Genomic DNA, 22,964 nt, shown 5'->3' on the forward strand with positions numbered 1-22,964 from the left:
CGGAGTAGTGGCGTTCGGGGTAATGGCGTTCGGGGTAGTGGCATTCGGGGTAATGGGGTAGAATCCATACCCCATATAACCCTACTCAAATAGAGGGACAAGATACACCACATTTTTTTTTCATTTCGGCGTTCCATCATCTCTAGCAGGTTATATTTATAATTTATATGAAATTTTTTTTTATTTTTATCTACAACCTTCATAAAACAGCGCATGATGTTGGAAACAAGCAGCATTTTCAAATAATTAAAACTTGATTGAGTAACTTGATAACCATTCATTCGGCATTCGTTGCCAAAAGTTTTAAATGATTTATTTTAATTTTTTTTTCTGCCATTTTTCCCGCACCATGTATTTTTTACGGTTTCACAACGAATAGCGAAGTTTTACTTTGCTGAATAATAAGGAAATTTTCTCAATGCAACAAAAAATTATGAATTTTATATGTAGTGAGCTGGGTGGATCTGTAGATTCCGCGTCCAACCGAGAATTAAATTACCAAATTGTCTTGTTAAGGTTCTGAGTTTTTAAGAGGAAGCAGAAACATCTGCTGTAGAATTCTTTAAATTAAATTCTAAAGTGTTTCTTAAAGAAATTCGGAACCACTTTTAAGACATGTTCTACATAATTCCTTGAAAAAAATGCCTTGGAAAACCAGAATATAATCTTTGAGGAATCCCACATTCCACATGAAGAAAATCTTTGATCTTGAAGATGTGCCTGTGAGTAGCTCTAGTGCCTCTACGGACAATCACCAGACGAGCTTTTGAGGATTTGCTATATAAATACCAGAGAAATCCTCCTGGAGCCACCTCTCATTCTTTTTTTCTTTTTTTTAAGTAAATTTTGAAGGAATTCTGCAAACATGCCAGTATCTGTATTGTACACCATTCATTCAGATTTCATTTTGTTTGAAGTAGAGTTATAATTTTGTATGGGGTACATATTTTTACGAAATTTGTATATGACACATTCTGAAGATGTGTTCCAAGTGCTTACAGAAGTCCTGAAAGATTTCTTGGAAAAAATGTATTTGTTACATATTTTTTTAAGAATCTAGAATAGGTGGGACATTCTTGGGGAAAAGAGAAATCATTGAAATACTTTCTGAAGAACACGAAAGAATGTCTTGAGGAAACCATAAAGTAATATTTTTTGGAAGAATCCTGAAAGGGGTCTATGAACCAATCTCGGGAAATTCCAGCAGCAGTTCTTAAAGTACCTTTTGAATTAAATTCAAAATGCCCAAATTAAATTTTGAATTTGTGACATAATTTTTCGAAAAAAAGTCTTGGCTCTAGATAAAGCCTCTATACGTATTTAAGAATTCCAAAGGAGTTCTCAAACTAATTTTAGTAAGAAGCTTCGGCAATCAAACAAAGTCAACATGAGAATTTGGGCATGCATAGATTCATTCTTATGTTTACTGTGTTTGTTTTAATACAAAAAAATGTTTGAAAAATACTAGAACATAACACAACACACAAGATAAATACTGTTGTGATTAAACTGTATCAGAAAATTTAAACTTTGAACGAAACAGTTGCAAATCAAGCCAACTATAATTGAACAACTGCTAATGACGAAGCAAATTTCGGATTCCTTTTACTCTCATGGTCAAGCTATTACGATTACTACTCCATCGTGATGCCTCATTGAGTCATTTTACCGTTTTGTATCCTATTTGGTCGAAATGTTGAATTGACGTTTGCCTAAAATCAAAAGGATCAAATACAACTCCACTTTAAAACTTCTGAAAAAAAAACTAACAATCTGATACCGTAAATTCCGCACTCAAATGAATTTCAACCCTTTTAACACATGACTGCGCATTTCGATCTTATTAGCAATTCAAAGCGTGGAAATGATTTAATTAAACTGTAACCTATCTGTACACAAAGTTGCACTGGTTGCACTTGAATGTCGTGTTCCGTGATCCGTTAATTCTAGACCAGCGATCACCGGGCGATCGCGCACCGTGGTTTCACGTTCTACAGTGCGACAAACATGTGCAACATTTTGCTCCAGTTTTGCTTCTTTCTTCATTCGTCCTTGAGATTCCTAATTTCACTCTTTCTCGAAATTCGTCGACCGTACAAACGGCACACGATCACTGTCGGCAACGCGCAGATCAATCCCCGCACATACGCCTCAATGAAATCCGGCAACGTAAATTTCGCAAGTACATATTACAACCGCCTTCGATCACACCTAGTCCCAGGTCAACAAATTGCACTTGGCAACGATACGGTTTCAGCACATCCACTAATCCAAGTCACCCCCGAGAGCTACGCGGAAAACACTTCAACCAACCAAGAAATATTGCGCCAAACCGTCCGAATGTACGCCGTACGCAAAACAAACGCGTGCTAACCGATCCGTGGACAAAATGATACTGACTGAGTCGATCGCGATGGTGAAGATTGTTGAATCACCTGCGCGCGGCTGACCATTTCCAGGGTTTTTTTGTTGGTCGGCGTAAAATTTCGACTGCCACAAAATCACCACAATAGCGTCATCAACGGACGAAGGCGCGAACCCCGCACGACGGTGCGCGGTTTTGCTTTGCGACTTTTCGGTAAATTTATTACGTGTTTTGGCCTCAAAGGCAAACACTGCTGCCGAAAGCCGCACACTACTAGGGGCGGCGGCCAGGCGTTTAGTTCGTTGATCGTCAATCGTGTTGGACAAGGGCCACCGGCCGATCAAGTTGAACGAGGTGCGCGGAAATCCAGACCGACGCTTAGCCTATCTCATTCTTATGCAGTGCTAAAACTCATCAACGCAAATGTCATTGTATGTACCTACTGTGAGAAGAAGATTATCTGATAGGGGAAGTACCCGGCTTGAGGCAATACCTGCCGATGAACATGCTTTGTTACTGTAGGGGGTACACGAGTGTAAACAATTAATATATGGATATTACCGATTGATCGAACGAGCAGAAGAATCGAAGGAAGTCTACAAATTCATCAGACGCGACGGTGTTTGTAATTGATGTTAAAGGCGTTAAACAATTAAATAAAGTTTCAAGAAACCTAAAAAGTGTTTGAAAAGCTTAAATATTAAGACTCAACCAAACACTTCCTGTTAAAATAATCATTTAATGTTAAACGCATTTAAAATAACTTTAAAACAGAAATTTGGATAAATTTTTAACAGTTTTGCAGAATGTTCTGTATTTTGTTCATTTTTATTCATATCGTCACTTGGTCTTCATTTACAACTATTCTACAACTAGTTTTTTGTACTCATTGTTCATTTTTCGTTTTTTTTCCTCTTTCTGTTTCTTCTTCTTTGGTCTGCAAAATGTTGAGTCTACAATAGGCTGCGGCTTATTTTTCAAAAGTGGTTGAAACTAGAAATTCGTAAGCTCTTTTGGATTCAAATGACGTAAAAAAAGAAACCTCTGAGTATGAGCCAAAAATATTGAGATTTAGAGTTGGCGCAGTCGCCTCAAAGTTAAATTTTCTAGTAATAAAAAGGTGTTTTCAGATGTCATAACTTTTTCAATTTTGAACCGATTTTCAATCTTTTTTTATGAATCTCTCACAAATTAAATTTCGAATAAATTTGCAGAACATTAAATGTATCCAAAGTCACGCAAAATATTAGTTTTTTAATATTAAATTTATATTTTCTTCTTTTTACAAAAAAAAAAATAACTTTGGGGCCCGATAACTTTTTAACCGTTTCACCGATTTCAAATATTTTGGCGTGCTTCTGTAGATATTTCTGTTGCCTATCTTTGTTCTGAACAAACTATTCGTTAAAGTATTCATTTTTTTTAAACTTTTCACCAAAAACTGCCAAAACATGTCTTAAAACTTGTTTTTTTTTCATGTAAAATCTTTCTTTGAAACAAAAAAAATCCTCGCATTTTGAACATGAAAATATGTTTTTAAAAAAAAGACGACCACACCAACTTCGGCCAGTGGCCGCACAGACTGAACATAACTAACATTAGACAACGGACAACACCCAGTGGCCCAGTGGAGAATTTTCCGTTTGACGAAAAGTTTTCCCCGACTGGAGCGGGAATCGAACCCACACTCCGAGGCTCACGAGACACCTAAACGACTGACGCCGCTAACCGATCGGCCACGAAGCCCACAATTCAGAACACTCTAAAAATTGTAGCCTTCTTGTGGCAAATCGGATCAGTCGTGAACACCAACTTTGCAGGGTTGTTGTCCGGCATTCTTGCAATATGCCCTGCCAATTTTATCCTTCCGGCTTTGGCCACCTTCTGGATGCTGGATTCGTCGTAAAGTGCAGCGAGCTCGTGGTTCATCCTGCTCCGCCACACCGTCGAAGATCGTCTCTAACGCGCATCGCTGGAAAACTCCGAGTGCATGCAGGTCCTCCTCGAGCATGGTCCATGTCGCGTGTCCGTAGAGGACCTTCGGTCTTATTAGCGTTTTGTACATGGTGCATTTCGTGCATGGGTGAAGCAAACGAGTTGGCCGGATTTTGTGAAAATCGTACCCCCGCTGTTGAACCCGGCTCGTCGCATTACACCTTCCAGAGTGATGTTGACGAGCAGGCATGAGAGTCCGTCACCTTGTCACAGTCCCCGGCGAGAGTTCACCCGAAACCCTTACGCAGTTTTGCACACCGCCCATCGTTGCTGTGCTGGCACCACTGGCGAGGGACCACGAACCGGTAATTAACAAGTGAAACTGGTTGACAATTCACTTTGACGTTTCGATGAGGTACATCTGTCAGGAGGATGAGATAGCGAAAATTGATAGATTGTCGCAAACACGAGTTTTTCCAAAATCATTATTACATATTTCTCTTAATAATAGCATAAAATTAAAGCTTATAGATTGTTTACCAGTGTTGAATTGGAATTGATTTGATTCTCGTAAGTAAATTAATGATAGTGACATGCAGAAAGGATAAAGTTGTTAATAAAAAAAATCTTATATCATTATCTAGTGTCGCTGGGAAATATAGGCTTAAATCTACTTAAAATTATATAATTCATACTTACCCGGCATAGTGGTTGAATCTAAAACGAATCTTAAAGCTATTGTGAGTATAGTTAACATTGAAACATACATAACATGAAATTAAAACTTGACAAATGAAACTTAGGCTACGAGGTAAACGAGACTACGCACCTATTCCATCATCCGCTGCATGAGGCGATAGAACTAAACTACTTCTTGTAAGTACATTGTAAGTCATTTGCAACATAATTCTAATAAAATGAATATTAGTTTTAGCTTCTACAAAAGCTGCTGGAAAAAATCTAGTGTTTCTGCCACCGATCCGAACAATTTCTAAAAAAGAAGTAACTGGACCTAACCCCAACGCGATGACGGATGGAAACGTAGATCTCACACTGACTGCTTGCAGTACCTGTGGGCAAACATCGAATACCAACGAGCAGATGGTTGGCTGTGATTCCTGCAAAGGTTGGTTCCATTGTCGGTGCGTCAATGCAACGGAAGCTGACTTGGCTGAACCGAAGTGGTTTTGCTCCGCGGATGAGTGTCAACGCCAGAAAAAAGGAACCACAAAAAGGAGCAGCAAGACATCCAAAAAGGCTTCTGGACATACGTCGGACTCCGATAAGACGAGTGTTAAATCGGACCGCCAAGTTGGACCGCATCTTTCCCGAATCATGCAAACGTTGCAGAATGAGCAGAAGTCGAAAGATGAAGAGCTGCAAATGGAACGGATCATGAGAGAGAAGCGCATCGAGATGGATCTAGAGTTCAAGAAAAAACGTATGGCCATGGAGAAACAGATGAGGGACAGAGAGATGGAATTGGAGAGGGAGTTGCTTGAACAATCACTCGCACAGGAAAAGGAGCATTTAGACCGGATGAAACTGATGAGACTACAGTATCGATCTCAAATGGATCAAGTCCAGCAGGAGATAAAACAGTTGAACACGACGTCCGAAGCTGATGAAACTCCGAAGGCAGTTGATCGGAATCCAGCCTTTCTGGGAGAGAGTTCTCGAGCGACTTTCGTCAACGCGGATGCTACAAATGTCTCTATTCGATCGAACTTGTCAAAGTTTAAGCCACTCGCCCCAAGTAAACAAGGTCATGAAACCGACAGCGACGATAGCGATGAGACGTCTGACAGCGAGTCTTCAGAGGAGGAGTCTGCAGAGGATGAATCGGATTCCGAAGCGGAGAAACCAAGGACGGGACCGTCCAAGGCTCAGCTGGCGGCCAGAAACGGAATTACGAAAAGGTTACCTATTTTCACCGGAAAGCCCGAAGAATGGCCGTTATTCATCGGGGCATTTGAAGCATCGACGGAAGCATGTGGTTTCAGCGAAGTCGAAAATCTTGTCCGCTTGCAAGAGAGCTTAAAAGGGCCGGCTCTAGAAAGCGTGCGTTGTCAACTTCTGTTGCCAAAATCCGTTCCTCGAGTCATAAAGAAGTTGCGTCAGATGTACGGAAGGCCGGAGCAGCTACTCCAATGCCACTTGGAGCGGATTCGGAAGTTGGATTCACCGAAGGCAGATAAGCTCGCTAGCTACGTTCCGTTTGGCAACGCCGTAGAGCAACTCTGCGATCACCTCAAGATGGCCGGACTAAAGGAGCATCTAGTAAACCCTCTTCTTCTACAAGATTTGGTAGACAAGCTACCGTCTGGTGACAAACGCGAATGGGTTCGATATAAGAAGAAGAAGAAGTCTGTGACACTGTGTACGCTTTCGAAATTCCTATCGAAAATCGTAGCTGAGGCGTGCGAAGCCAACGTTTCGTTAGAGATCAAACCAGATCCAAGGGTTTCTGTGTCGACGAAGGCCACCAAAGGGATATCGAAGGGAGCCGTGTTCAACCACAGTTCGTTGGAACCTTCCAATAAAAGCGACGATGCAAGACGGTCACAAAAGCCGTGTATAGTGTGCCAACGCAATGATCATCGTCTGAGATATTGCGAAGACTTTAAAAAACTGCCTGCGGCCGATCGCATCAAGCTAGCGCAGCAAAAAAAGCTTTGCAAGGTGTGCCTCAACGACCACGGGAATGCTGAGTGTAAATTCAAGCTACGTTGTAATGTTGGCGACTGCCAACAACGCCACAATCCGCTTCTGCATCCCCCGCAAACGACGTTAGCGATCAATGCACATGTACGAGTGAACGGTTCAATTCTTTTCCGTATGCTACCCGTTATGCTGCACTGCGGACAAAAGTCTGTGAGCACTCTGGCATTCCTCGATGAAGGTGCGTCGGTAACACTGATTGAGCAGCATTTGGCGGATAAAATTGGCGCAAGCGGCGTGAATCTCCCATTAACAATCAACTGGACTTCAGATATTTCCAGAACTGAAAGCGACTCGATCTGCACAAATTTATGGATTTCATCCCCTGGAAGCAACGAGAAGAATTTGCTGAAGACGGTGCAGACGGTTCGTGAGTTGCTTCTTCCTGCACAATCGCTTGAATCCCCGAAAATGGCGAAGCGATATGCTTTTCTGCGTGACGTGCCTTTCCTTTCCTATCAAAGTGGGCGCCCAGGACTATTGATCGGGCTAAACAATATCCACGTCATTGCACCTATCGAAACCAAACTAGGTGGACCGGGAGAACCAATCGCAGTGAAATCAAAACTAGGCTGGACCGTGTATGGTCCACAAACGGGAGAAACTATAAGCGAAGCCTTTGTGGGTCATCACGCAGTGAGCAACCAAGCAATTCATGATCTCATAAAAGTGCATTATGCCCTCGAAGAATCGGCGACAGCTGTATTCCAAGAATCGAAGGAAGATCGAAGAGCCCGTGACATCCTGGAACGGACGACGAAACGCATAGGAGACCGTTTTGAGACGGGACTTCTATGGAGAGCTGATGATATAGTGTTCCCGAATAGCTTCCCGATGGCCCTTCGGCGTTTGGAACATCTGGAACGACGTTTAGAAAAAACACCTGAATTGTACGAGATTGTAAGACAACAAGTGATCGAATACCAGAACAAGGGGTACGCGCATCGAGCAACGGCTGAAGAACTGACCAAAATGGATCGTCGCAGGATGTGGTATCTGCCCTTGAACGTGGTTCTAAACCCAAAAAAGCCCGGCAAAGTTCGCCTGGTGTGGGATGCGGCGGCACGCGTCGATGGCGTTTCTCTAAACTCGCAGCTCCTAAAAGGACCCGACTTGCTGACTGCATTACCGGAAATCGTATGCCGCTTTCGAGAGCGACCGGTTGCCTTTGGTGGAGACATCAGAGAGATGTACCACCAATTGAGGATACGCGAGGTGGATAAATCGGCACAGTTATTTCTGTTCAGAGCAAACCGTACAGATGAACCGGCCATCTACATAATGGATGTTGCCACATTTGGCGCCACAAGTTCTCCGTGTTCGGCTCAGTTCATAAAGAACCTGAATGCTCTTGAATTCTCCAACGATTTTCCAAGTGCAGCAGAAGCAATCATCAAAAGCCACTATGTTGATGATTATTTCGACAGCGTGGACTACGTAGAAGAAGCTGTTCAACGAGCGAAGGACGTGGCATACGTACATGCAAAAGGAGGATTCCAAATCAGAAATTGGGTGTCCAACTCTGAGGAAGTGCTTCGCAACCTCGGAGAACAGAAAGTCGTGACCAACGTTCGTTTGACGCAGGACAAAAACATCGAAACCGAACGCATCCTGGGAATCGTATGGTATCCGACTGAGGACACTTTCTTGTTTTCTGCAAATCATCGACCGGATCTTGAGGCGTTTCTCGAAGGCGACGAAAGACCTACAAAGCGTATCATCCTCAGCTGCGTGATGGGATTTTTTGACTCCCAAGGTATGTTTTCTCATTTCACGGTGCACGGTAAGCTTATTGTGCAAAACCTATGGCGACTGGGTTATGATTGGGACGAAACAGTGAACGACGATACTTGGGCAGATTGGAAGCGATGGACTGCTCTTTTACCGTGCGTGGAATCAGTGAGAATTCCACGGGCGTATTTCGGTAGTCTACGATCGGACGAAATCGACTCCCTCGAATTACACGTGTTCACTGACGCTAGTGAACATGCGTATGGAACAGTGGCGTACTTCAGAGCAACGGTAAACGGAACCTACAAGTGTGCGTTAGTCATGTCACGGTCGAAGGTAGCACCACTAAAAAGGCAATCAATTCCCCGGCTGGAGCTTTTGGCTGCTGTACTGGGAGCTCGACTATTGCGCACTGTCGAATCAAGTCATACACTGCCTGTTCATCGACGATTTCTGTGGACGGATTCACAAACTGTGTTAAGCTGGATTCGTTCAGATCAATACAAGTATAAGCAATTCGTTGCCTTTAGAATCGGAGAGATTCATGAATTGACCAACTTAGCGGATTGGCGTTGGGTACCAAGTAAACACAACATCGCAGACGTTCTGACCAAATGGGGCCAGGGACCTCCACTCGAATCAAACGGTCCGTGGTTCACAGGTCCACAGTTTTTGTATGAGCCTGAAGAGAACTGGCCAATTCAAAAACTTCCACCGGCCAATATCGGCGAAGAAATGCGAGCACATTTGCTGTTCCACGACACAGCTAGCCATGTGGAACCACTGATTCACGTTCAAATTATGTCACGGTGGACTCACATCGTCAGAGTGACTTCGTACGTGCTAAGGTTCGCTGCAAATTGTCGTCGCAAGCAAAAGGGCGAACCGATCTGGACTACGAAAGCAGTTGGGAATCATACGAAGTTGTTAAAATCACAATGGTCTCACATCTGCTGGCCGTTACAACAAGAAGAGTTCCAGAAAGCAGAAACAGTGTTGTGGAAGCAGGCTCAACTTGCTGGTTTCCCGGACGAAGTCTGTACGATGAAGCGAGCACAGAAAGCGAATCTAACATCGGCGAAAATTGAAAGAGGCAGTCTTCTGTATAAATTGACTCCCGTTATGGACGACAATGGAGTCATACGTGTAGGAGGCAGACTGGAAAAGGCGGAATTCCTGCCATTTGATACAAAATTTCCAATCATCCTTCCTAAAGATGACGTCATCACAAGCAGATTGGTTCAACATTATCATGAGCGATTCGGGCACGCAAACCGCGAAACAGTGTTTAACGAGATGAGACAACGTTTCTACGTTCCAAAACTGCGCTCCGTTATTCTGAAAGTGATGAACAACTGCATTTGGTGTCGGGTCTACCGATGCTCTCCCAAAATTCCGAAGGAGGCACCACTACCTGTTCCACGCGTGACCGCCCACCTGAGACCATTCAGCTCAGTTGGAGTAGACTATCTTGGGCCAATAGAGGTAACAGTTGGGCGAAGGAAGGAGAAAAGATATGTTGCGTTATTCACTTGTCTGGCAATTAGAGCAGTTCACGTTGAGGTAGTCTACAGCTTAACGACACAGGCATGCCTAATGGCAATTCGGCGTTTTTGTTGTAGAAGAGGCGTTCCAGAAGAGTTTGTATCCGACAACGCCACGAATTTTAAGGGTGCTAGCAAGGAGTTGGCAAAATCCATCAATGACGAATGCGCTGGTCGGGTAATCAGTTCTAGGACTAAATGGACCTTCATTCCTCCCGGGACCCCACACATGGGAGGGGCCTGGGAAAGAATGGTCCGATCGGTTAAAGAAGCGTTAAAAGTTTTTGATGATGGCAGAAAATTGACAGACGAGATTTTCAGTACGACCTTGGCAGAAGCTGAGGACATGATTAACTCTCGCCCGTTAACTTATATCCCTCAAGAATCCGCAGAAATCGAAGCAATCTCACCGAATCATTTTTTGCGAGGCACAGTACGAGCCGAAGATATGGAGGTTGATCAGGTCGTCGATTTTGCTGAAACACTTCGAGATGTCTACAAAAGATCACAATATCTCGCCGATCAACTATGGATTCGCTGGTCAAAGGAGTACTTGCCGTCCATTAACCATCGTACAAAATGGTTCGAGGACAAGGGTTCGATTCGCGCAGGAGATCTAGTGTTCGTAGTAGATGGACGCTTTCGGAAGTCATGGACTAGAGGAATCGTCGAAGAGGTGTTTCCGGGATCTGATGGACGAATTCGGCAAGCGAGTGTGAGGACATCTGGCGGCGTGTTCAAGCGGGCAATCGCGAACTTGGCAGTATTGGAGATTAGAGACGGTAAATCCGGAACGGCCGGGGGTTCCGCACCGGAGTTACGGCCGGGGCATTATGCTGGCACCACTGGCCGGAGTTATGTGCTGGCACCACTGGCGAGGGACCACGAACCGGTAATTAACAAGTGAAACTGGTTGACAATTCACTTTGACGTTTCGATGAGGTACATCTGTCAGGAGGATGAGATAGCGAAAATTGATAGATTGTCGCAAACACGAGTTTTTCCAAAATCTTTATTACATATTTCTCTTAATAATAGCATAAAATTAAAGCTTATAGATTGTTTACCAGTGTTGAATTGGAATTGATTTGATTCTCGTAAGTAAATTAATGATAGTGACATGCAGAAAGGATAAAGTTGTTAATAAAAAAAATCTTATATCATTATCTAGTGTCGCTGGGAAATATAGGCTTAAATCTACTTAAAATTATATAATTCATACTTACCCGGCATAGTGGTTGAATCTAAAACGAATCTTAAAGCTATTGTGAGTATAGTTAACATTGAAACATACATAACATGAAATTAAAACTTGACAAATGAAACTTAGGCTACGAGGTAAACGAGACTACGCACCTATTCCATCATCCGCTGCATGAGGCGATAGAACTAAACTACTTCTTGTAAGTACATTGTAAGTCATTTGCAACATAATTCTAATAAAATGAATATTAGTTTTAGCTTCTACAAAAGCTGCTGGAAAAAATCTAGTGTTTCTGCCACCGGTCCGAACAGTTGCTTTAATCAATCTAGTCAGGTTCCCAGGAAAGCCGTTTTCGCCCATGATTTTCCATAGCTCTGTGCGGTCGACCGCTTCGAAGTCGATGAACAGGCGATGCGTTGGGACCTGGTATTCACGGCATTTGTGGAGAATTTGCCGTACGGCGAAGATTTGTTCCGATGTCAACCGACCGTCGTTGAAGCCGGCTTGATGACTTTCTTCGAACTCATTAATTTTGGGTGACAGACGACGGAAGATGATGTGGGATAGCCCTTTGTAGGCAGCATTCAAAATTGTGATCGCTCTGAAGTTCTCACATTCCAAATGGTCACCTTTCTTGCGAATGCCGCTTAGTTGAAAGTGGACTATTGTCCTTATAACTTCAGCTAGATTGAGGAGGTACGTCCCGAGTGTCTATTCACCAAGGAGGTGCGGCTCAAACAGCATTTGTTCTGGCATCCAGTAGCTGAGTATGAAATGCTCCTCCACCGGAAGCTAATTCTAAGGTGGCATCCCCACCTCGGTAAATATGGGACCTTAGGCTAACAACCTATTGTTCCCGGAGCCCAAAAACCGCTACAGAAATTGAAAACGAAACGACTTTTAGCGGGAAGCAATGGACACGAATTGGAACCTTGAATGTATTAACTCTATTAAGCAAGGTAAACTTATACAACTAGCGTAAGATGCTTGAGACCCTTAAACTGAGCTAAGTCCGATGGTCAAACTTTGGAGAACACAGATTGGCGTCGGATCAAATTTTACTATACTCTGGCCTACACGGTGAACACGCCCCTCGTCACCGTGGAGTTGGTTTCCTGCTTAGCGCTCACGCTCACGCCGTGCTCATGAAGTGGGAACCAATTAATAAGTGGATAACTGTGGCCAGGTTCTGAGCACGGGTTCGAATTCTTGCCATATGATACAATGTTACACGCTAACTAATGCTGCCGAATTGCAAGACAAAAATAACGTTAACAGCCAACTAAATGCTGTCATGGATAAGATTCCAAAAAGTGAGATCAAGTGACCATCATGGCTAACATTAACATGAAGCTTGATTCCGACAACTCGGACTACGAACTTTTTATGGGACATCATAGTCTCGGAAGGATGAGCGAGAACGGAGAGCTCTTTTCCCATGTAGGACATGGATTTCCTGTGATGGCATCACAGAATACCAAATCGACCACATCTGCATCGGCCGAAAATGGAGACGAAGCCTTCTTGACGTGTGGAACGAACGTAGCGCCGACATTGCGTCTGACCATCATCTCCTAATTGGCAAGATCCGGCTGGGCATTGCTAGGATCCATAGACAGGAGCAGAAAATCGGGCGCCGGTTCAACACATGCCGACTGTAAGACGCTGCGATTAAATGGTCCCTCATCGAGGAGCTGAAGCACTGCTGGCTGCGGATATTCCGAAAGGTGTAAGCATAGAAGATCAATGGAGCGATATCAAGAACATCTTCATAGCCACCGGCGAGAATCATTTTGGGTGAATTACGCACTCTGAGAATGCAGTGGATCACATATGACACCTGGAGGAATATAGAGTAGTGAAGGAACGCCAAAGCCGCGATAGAGCGAAAACAAGAGGAGCCAAAACCGTAACCCGTCACGGCACTTCGGCTCTCGAGAAGCAAATGAAAAGAAAAGAGCGTGGACGGACTCCCTAGCCTTATTTTAGGTATTGTTGTGATTTTGTATTAGATTTAGACGTTTCTTGGCCTTGTCGTTTACAAAGTTTCTGTAAGAGTGAAAGAGAATGAGAGAATTAAATGTGGTGCCCTATAACACAGCCATATGTTGTAACCCGACAGCCTTGCGAGTTTCCCGGTGACAAGTAAAAATGGCTTAAGCGCCACTCCCGAGGGAGACCACTTACCGAGATTGATGGCTGCCCGACCTTATTGAGACCCTTCAGGGTAGGGTTCAAGTTTTCCCAAATGAATGGGCGGGAAACGAGCTGGCTGATCAGGGAAACGAAATGCCTCACGACCGAAGTCGTGCAAATAAAGAAATTGGTTTACGTGAAATTGATTTTCGCCGGCGACAAAGTAAGGCTCGCGACGGTTATCATCACGGGAAAACAAGACCCAAACACCTCGAACGATCTTCGTTCGATTGAAGAAATGTCCCTTTGGTTGGATTCAGGGCCAACCTCCCCAGAAAATGACCTAAAGACTGAAAAAAACGACCGGAAACGGGAAATCCCTTCTACATCTACCTCTTCAAATTTCTCCCACTAAAAAAACGACTCAACGCCACTTTGCCCAAACTACTCATTTATTCTTACGCATCGAAAATACCAATTCCACATCTATCCCAAATTCATTTCTCTCTATATTTACCACAATTTAATTCTACTTTATCGATACAATCTTACACACTAGGCCTAGCTAAACTCTCATTCCCTCTAGCTTCTATTCTCTCTCTTCTCTTTTTCGTGCGGTTAATTCATTTAATGTGCGGTGCGACTTTCGGTGTTTATTTGCAAAAAAAAACGTGCAATTTTATAGCAGCCAACTACTTCGCATAAGCGGGCGAACGATAGGGCGCGGGGAAAAAGATCGGTGGGGCCACGCTAGCGGTTTGACCAGACTAGAGGCGAAATTCACCATGCGCATGGGAAAGAAAAAAGAGTACTCACGGTTTGTAACGTTACTTGTGTGGAGGCATCGGCGGTCGCTTGTTGCTACTGCGGCGGGTCACGTGGTTGACACGCGGTGACTCCTGCTCCTTCTGCTACGGGATCATGCAGTGGCCGTGCTCAACGGCGCCTCACACGAGGTTCGTGGTCTTCCGACGGGATACAGCCGTCGATCCACTGGTCGTCACCAGCGGTGGCGTCGAGGTAGCGAGCGTGCTCCTCACGCGGGGGACTCCGGTTCGAAACCAGTCCTGGTCGCTTCGAAACTTTTCCTTCACGTAAACTTCACTCCTTCACTCTACTCACGGTATGGTTGCCGATACGAAACCGGACTTCGCTGTTGCCGCCCTGCCAAGGGCGCGGTATTGACGGACGCTGCCCTCTCCGGCCCACGTGTATCGCCGGGCCAAACTTCGAGGCTGGAAAGCGGGGTCGAAAACGGTCGCTAACTTGATGGTGTGGTGTGACGGGCCTCGCAACTTGCCACGAACCTATTCAAAAAATACCGTTGCACGGCACGTGACTTATTTGCACAATAGCACACAGAATGGTACACCAGATTTACCTGTCGCATCCAGGGTTCTACGCACGCACTAAATAACCGCCTTATCGCACAACGCACTAAGGCACTAAACGTTTGCCTAACTTGCTAACTGAGGGAATTTGGGAGAAAATCTAAATTAGAAAACTTCAAAGTAATTTCACGTTTCTTCGTGTTCACCTGATCTATCACACCACGGCGCGGAACTTTACTGGGACCGATCTCGCCTCTTCCGCAGTCCAGAACGAAGTGGACGAGTCAAGTTCTAGGATCCTCAGAATAGGCGCGAGATATGAAAATCTTCGTCGCCGGAAATTACGCGAAATCCACGAAGTGGAATTTCGCGAAGGTCAAAAATCGCCTTCACACACACCATTTTCTCTACCCGTCCGGAGAAAGCATTCCATTTTCCTCTGAAGACCCGATCAATCAACTCGTATCCCTCCCGAACATCAATAAAAGAATTGAGGGGTCAACGATACTTGAACCCCGGTCGATGCCCGAAGCACACGCTTGACTTCTAATTTGGCTGTCGCTCTACGCTCGGCACCAGAATTACACAGGGCACTCATTCTGTTTTTGGTATGCGGAGTGGAGCAAATGAACACATAAACTCTAATTCGATTTCACTCAATGAGAGTGGAATATTTACAGGGGGTAATTCAGTGGACTATATCATATTTTGTACAACTTCATTTATTAGTTCATTTTCTATTTGAAATATTCGTGGTAACGCCACAATGTAGCACCTTTTTTCAACACTACATCTTTTATCGTTACACCTGCGGAGATCACCACAGCAGATAGATCGCAAACAACCATAGGCGCCAATTTTAAGGGGGGGGGGCAAACATGGTTTGCCATATGTAATCTTAGGCTCCCAAATTCATTCTATTCGAGAACAAGCGGCACCGATTGATTCCGTTCTTTTTGGTTTCATGCGTGCTCATTTCTAGTGGAGCGGACCTGGTTGGATGGTTAGAACACTTGACTTTCACGCCGAGGACCTGGGATCGAATCCCACTCCCGACAAACTCACAAAATGTGAGTTCTTCCTTCGGAAGGGAAGTAAAGCGTGGGTCCCGAGATGAACTAGCCTAGGGCTAAAAATCTCGTTAATACAGATAAACTAAAACCAAAAACTGCTCATTTCTAACAAAAAATACAAAATAAGAAACAAAACAAACAGCACTTCAATCCTTTGTTTTTCATAGGATGAAAATGGGAGACTTATTAAAGTTCAGAACTAAAATTCAGATCAAGGGCTAAAGCTGTTTAACCTATCTCACACCTAGTGATCTATAGACAAGCCTTTAGATCTAAAGACAATTTTACCTAAAGGCTTTTGACCAAACGACCCTCGGTCGAATGACCGTACATCTTTCTACGTAGTGATTTACACACAGATTTTTTGTGAATGTGTGCTCAGCCAAATTCCCTCCAAGATCATCTCAGACCTTTTGACTATAATTAATAGCCATAATTAGCCGTATTTTTGGTATTATGTAGCAAAAACTGCAAAGTTCATTGCCCAGTCAATCCAAATTGCTTGCAGCACTCAGAAGAAATGTAACGAGAAGCAAATTGTCTGGTTTCGTCTCAATGTTAACCCAATTTGGCCCAGCGCATGTCATGCTTCAAAGCAGTTTCCACATAAAATTGCACTAAGTTGCATCAAATTTTGGCACCCTCTGGTCTGGTGCAACGAAAGGTTCAGCCAAGTGTTTCAGCTGTACAATAAATCGAGTATCAAAAACACAACCAACTTGTTGTGCAGAGTTATGAGCAGTCTGCGCACATTTCGTCAAGGCTAATTGTGATGATTGACATAGCGTTAATTTCAAGCTCTCTTTCGTCTTCGCTCCATTCTGTGGCCGCGATCCTATAAGTGCCCTAAATATCCTACTTTCAACAACGGTTTCGAAAATTCCTTTCCTTTTCCACTCGTTGACCTTGGCTCATTTTTGTAATAAACAAAGTAATGAAAGGATTATACATATTCACATTAAAGAAAGAGAAGGTTACATAATACATTAATGGTTCGTTTTCGAGCACGGAACGGCACATACTAAAGCAATAAAAGGAAATTTGGCTCGTTGATGCATCGTCGAATAAAACGTATGTACGAGAGAACACTCCAAAGGTTTGGCGCGTAAGCGTTTCTTAAGCGTTACTCAATTTGAATCGAAAAGCGTGGTCTGCGGTGATCCACCATGGATGGCAGTGAAAAATGATCTTCCGTTTCGTTTTGAATTCCTCCATTGGGCGTTAGGTGTACCACAGACCTACCTATAATGTATCCAAAAATGCGAAAATTGTTCCTCATGTGAGATGGGGCTTGAAAACAAACGAGAGAGGGTCCATCGACACGTAACAAACGTTCAAAACCGAAAAAGTGCATTGTCATGCTTAACTGCGGAATGACGATTTTCAATGCATTCCATAGCTTTTTTAAACGACTCTATTTCGACAATTAAAAGCGTACCGTTGAGCAAAATGTGTTCTTCATTCGTTTCGATTCTTTCAACACAGCTATCAAAAACTATAATTATTAATCATCCATAATTAATAATCGTTCCACTTTATTATAAAATTGATGATTCAGTAGCCAGTGTTCGATTCAGGAGAGAAGTCACGTCATCCTCATAAATAATACAAACTATTCTTTTTATTCTTGGCTTAACTTTCCTACTAAGCAGTTTAGTAATGCCTTTGACCGAATGTCGTTTGGCCGAATACATACATTTATTTGTTCAACATCATTAAGACAATACATAATCAACAATAGTACGCCACAATACTCGGTTTGTGGCTGCCGCTCTCCATCCTCGGTCGCGCCCAATGCTCGCCAAGTCACGCTCCACCTGGTCCGCCCATCGTGCTCTCTGCGCTCCACGCCTTCTTGTGCCAACCGGATCCGTTGCAAACACCAGCTTTGCGGGGTTTTTGTCCGGCATTCTTGCAACATGCCCTGTCCACCGTATCCTTCCGGCTTTGGCCACCTTCTGGATGCTGGGTTCGCCGTAAAGTGCAGCGAGCTCGTGGTTCATCCTTCTCCGCCACACACCGTTCTCCTGCACACCGCCGAAGATCGTTCTTAGCACGCGTCGCTCGAAAACTCCGAGTGCTTGTAGGTCCTCCTCGAGCATGGTCCATGTCTCGTGCACGTAGAGGATCACCGGTCTTATTAGCGTTTTGTACATGGTGCATTTGGTGCGTGGGTGAATCTTTTTCAACCGCAGTTTCTTCTGGAGCCCGTAGTAGGCCCGACTTCCGCTGATGATGCGCCTCCGAATTTCACGGCTCACGTTGTTGTCAGCCGTCAGTAAGGATCCGAGGCAGACGAATTCCTCCACCACCTCGAAAGTATCCCCGTCTATCGTAACATTACTACCCAGACGGATCCGGTCGTATTCGGTTCCGCCTACCAGCATGTACTTTGTTTTTGAGGCATTCACCACCAGTCCGACCTTTGCTGCTTCGCGTTTCAGGCGGGTGAGCTGTTCTGCCACCGTTCCAAATGTTCTAGCGATAATGTCCATGTCGTCCGCAAAGCACACAAATTGACCGGATTTTGTGAAAATCGTTCCCCGGCTGTTGAGCCCGGCTCGTCGCATCACACCTTCCAGCGCGATGTTGAAGAGTAGACATGAGAGTCCGTCACCTTGTCGCAGTCTCCGGCGAGATACGAATGAACTGGATAGTTCACCCGAAACCCTTACGCAGTTTTGCACACCATCCATCGTTGCTTTAATCAGTCTAGTCAGCTTCCCAGGAAAGCCGTTTTCGTCCATTATTCTCCATAGCTCTGCGCGGTCGATACTATCGTCCACGGCATTTCTGGAGGATTTGCCGTACGGTAAAGATCTGGTCCGTTGTCGACCGGCCGTCGACAACTTGATAACTTCCCACGAACTCATTTGTTTTAGGTGACAGACGACGGAAGATGATCTGGGATAGCACTTTGTAGGCAGCATTCAAAATAGTGATCGCCCTGAAGTTCTCACATTCCAAATGGTCGCCTTTCTTGTGAATGGGGCAGTTTACCCCTTCCTTCCACTCCTCCGGTAGCTGTTCGGTTTCCCAGATCCTGACTATCAGCCGATGCAGACAGGTGGCCAACTTTTCTGGGCCCATCTTGATGAGTTCAGCTGCGTTACCATCCTTACCAGCTTCTTTGTTGGTTTGGAGCTGGTGAATGGCATCCTTAACTTCCCTCAGCGTGAGAGTTGGTTCATTTCCGTCCTCCGCTGCACTGGCGTCGTCGTTCCTTCCATTGCCGTGGGCTCCCGTGCCTACGTTCTCCACGCCGTTCAGGTGCTGATCGAAGTGCTGCTTCCACCTTTCGATCACCTCACGTCCGTCCGTCAAGAGGCCTCCGTCTTTATCCCTGCATATTTCGGCTCGCGGCACGAAGCCGTTGCGGGATGCGTTGAGCTTCTGATAGAACTTCCGTGTTTCTTGGGAACGGCACAGCAGTTCCATTTCTTCACACTCCGCTTCTTCCAGGCGGCGCTTTTTCTCCCGAAAGAGGCGGGTCTGCTGTTTCCGCTTCTGTTTGTAACGTTCCACGTTCTGTCGAGTCCCTTGCTGCAGCATTACCGCCCTCGCTGCGTTCTTCTCCTCCAAAACCGTTCTGCACTCTTCGTCGAACCATTCGTTCCGTCGATTCCGTTCCACGTACCCGATGGTGCTCTCGGCTGCGTCGTTGATGGCTGCTTTCACTGTACTCCAGCAGTCCTCCAGAGGAGCCTCATCGAGCTCGCCCTCGTCTGGCAACGCGGCTTCGAGATTCTGCGCGTATGCTGAGGCGACATCCGGTTGCTTCAGTCGCTCTAGGTTGTACCGTGGCGGTCGCCGGTACCGTACATTGTTGATGACGGAGAGTTTTGGGCGCAGTTTGACCATCACCAGATAGTGGTCGGAGTCGATGTTGGCGCCGCGATAGGTCCTGACGTCGATAATGTCGGAGAAGTGCCGTCCGTCAATCAGAACGTGGTCGATTTGAGATTCCGTCTGCTGTGGTGATCTCCAGGTGTAACGATAAGGGAGGCTGTGTTGGAAAAAGGTGCTACGTATGGCCATATTTTTGGAGGCGGCGAAATCAACGAGTCGTAGGCCGTTTTCGTTCGTTTGCTGGTGGGCGCTAAACTTACCAATCGTCGGTCTGAATTCCTCCTCCTGGCCTAACTGAGCGTTCAAATCACCTATGATGATCTTGACGTCTTGGCTTGGGCAGCGGTCGTACTCGCGTTCAAGCTGCGCGTAAAATGCGTCCTTGTCATCATCAGTACTTCCAGAGTGTGGGCTGTGCACGTTTATTATGCTGAGGTTGAAGAATCGGCCCTTGATCCTCAACCTGCACATTCTTTCGCCAATCAGCCACCAACCGATCACGCGCCTCTGCATATCACCCATCACGATGAAAGCTGTTCCCAGCTCGCGTGTGTTGCCGCAGCTCTGGTAGATGGTATGATTACCTCTAAACGTTCGCACCGTGGATCCTGTCCAACACACCTCCTGCAGCGCTACGATGCCGAACCCGCGGTCCTTCAGTAGATCGGCGAGTATGCGGGTGCTCCCAATGAAGTTGAGAGATCGACAGTTCCACGTACCGAGTTTCCAATTCGCAAGTCCTTTTTGTTCGCTGGGGTCGTTGCCGTTGGTCTCGGTTCGTATTATTCTGTTGCTGATTTTCCGTCACAATGGTTTTTACGGCTAGCTCGTAGGGCCTGACACCAACCCCCTACTTTCCGGAGGATCATAGTGCACAGTTGTGCTTAGAGTCCTTCCCTGGCACTCGGACGTAGATCAGCCGCCCCTAACATGGGGATCAGACGCTGTTGTGAGTCGCTCCTCCTGGAGAACAGACGCTCAGGTTTGCCGAAGAAAACCCCCCCTTCCCTGTCAGCCTACGACCAAAGTTCCCACCGGGGTTGGTTACCCGATCTTCCCTAAGGTTGCTCATAGTTTCCGGCCGGTACCGCGTGGAGGTAGGGTTAGGAGTTGCTGGGCAGAGGCTAGTGGATCACAATGGGATCTGAATTGCGCAGCATACCCAGCCTTTACCGTGCCTCGTTTGGCCGAATATTGATCTAATTAATTAAAAAGCAAGGGCAAATTCAGGGGGTGGCCAAAATGTTGGGGATAGGCAACTTTTTCTCTAAAAGAAAAGAATTAAAATTGAACTATAGATGACGAAGATATCATCAAATCACTTTTCCATGTTTTACGAAAGGGACCCCAAACTTTTGTCTGATACATCACATTGAGGGGTGACCCCAAACTTTTGGTCGGTGTCATGAAGAGTTAATTTACTTAATAACTTTTTTTCTAGATTTTTTAGCTGAGTTCTGTAAAAAGCAGTTGAAAGCTAATAGAAAATGGGTTATATTACCACTCTCATCTTAAAATTTGGTCGACCCAATTTCCAGCGACACTGCCGTGAGTTTATGTTCATTTTTTAGAAAATTTGGCCACTTTTGGTTAAGTTAACATACAAATATTTTTGAAAAAGTTTCTTTTAAATCATGTTCAAAGTTTCTTTGACTTATTATCTATTGAATGAAACCTAGGGTTTTGAAATTGAGCGCAAATTGGCAGAGAAATGGGCCTAAAAATATGACATGTTTTTGAGGCAGTGACGCCAAACTTTTGATCGGGAGTGTATATATTTCAATAATTGAATTGTGTTAACGTCAAACGGAGTTTTTGGAGGCAAAGTGTACAGGCCGCGTTTTCATTCGGATCGTCCGTCGTCGTCGCCTATTTGACTGTGCTCATCTGCGTGATTTTGGAGGCAAAGTGAAGAGGCCATTTTTTTTTCATTTGGGGCTGCCGCGTCGTCGTCGTCGCAGATTTGGCTGTGCTCATCTTCGTACGGGGCGGTTTAGTGTGATTTTTGAGGCAAAGTGAAGAGGCCGTTTTTTTTTTTTATTCGGACCGGCTGCGTCGTCGTCGTCGTCAATTTGAATGTCCACATCGTCGTCCCCGTGTGTAGTTATAGCGGTTCAGTGTGATTTCGGAGAAGAGGCCAATTAGTGGAAGATGCTGTAGCACATACGCACTGGACACTTCGAAGGATGGTAATTGGTGAGCTCTTTCCATTTTATCATAACAATAATAATAATTATAATTAATGCTAAAGGATTTATACAATTCTGCTCTGGTGTTTGTGTATTTATCTAACAAATATTGAAAAGTTCGTCACGTCATGTGTCGGCGCTAGTTCCAAATGCACATTTAGTTGATAATAAATAATTTCCTTTCATTTTTTGCATGAACACAACAATTTGAATGGTTCGTCATCTTCGGTGTAATATTTTAGTCCAAATGAATAAATGTTTTGACTCAAATAAAGGTTGCATGAATTTCTGGAAAAAGAGAGGGTCGGTAAAAGATAGACGGCGAACCATGCGGTAAGATCTTTCTGATTTATTTATCACGTGTTGTTTTGTTAATACTTGTGAATTGATCGCGTTCAGCATTGTCTCGCGAGGAAACGCAAACTACAGATGCGTCGGTGTTTAGCATTGTGTTCTCCTTAGTTGCGAATGAATAACTTATGTAGGGTGAGTTTTGAGGCACAAAATATCGCGTTCGTCGTCCAAGGTTTAGAAGGGTATTTCTTCGCGAGCGCATTATTAATCGCGAATCAAAACATTACACGCGTTTACCACGACAAAATCCTCAACACATCTCCATTTCCCCTGTCCAAACTCCTAGTGATTTCTCGTACTAACGCAGAGAATTCCTCGGTTATTGGCCTAAGCGAGAATCACGTCATCACTTCCTTCCCTTTCCTCAATTGACCTGCATTCGGACGCGGCCGGCGCTGGTATTGCTTATTGAAAAGTATTGGGATTCCAGCATTTACACAATGAAGAAAAAGCTAATCCCAAGCATCATCTGTTGGTTCTTTGTGTAAATGCAGTTGTCCTTGCAATAACAGAGGAGCAACCGCGGGCGGTC

The 22,964-nt window shown here is 44.7% G+C and overlaps 3 protein-coding genes across 3 annotated transcripts in view; 2 read left to right on the forward strand and 1 right to left on the reverse strand.

The window, feature by feature from the left end:
• The window catches only part of LOC109424541 (transferrin), a 39,991-nt gene extending 37,140 nt beyond the window's left edge, over positions 1 to 2,851 (reverse strand). The window contains exon 1 of the mRNA XM_029878163.2: positions 2,314 to 2,851. The gene's annotated coding sequence lies outside the window, so the exon portion shown is untranslated. The remainder of the gene's footprint in view (positions 1 to 2,313) is intronic.
• Positions 1 to 22,964, forward strand: part of LOC109428802 (uncharacterized) — a 70,959-nt gene that overhangs the window by 37,433 nt on the left and 10,562 nt on the right. The gene's annotated exons all lie outside the window — the stretch shown is intronic.
• On the forward strand, positions 5,327 to 10,052 carry LOC134290624 (uncharacterized). The gene is made up of 2 exons (XM_062857796.1): positions 5,327 to 9,898; positions 9,969 to 10,052. The coding sequence occupies exons 1-2, from the start codon at positions 5,327 to 5,329 to the stop codon at positions 10,050 to 10,052; spliced, it is 4,656 nt and encodes a 1,551-aa protein (XP_062713780.1).

This window comes from Aedes albopictus, chromosome 3 (assembly GCF_035046485.1).
Source record: "Aedes albopictus strain Foshan chromosome 3, AalbF5, whole genome shotgun sequence".
Classification (NCBI taxonomy): Eukaryota; Metazoa; Arthropoda; class Insecta; order Diptera; family Culicidae; genus Aedes; species Aedes albopictus.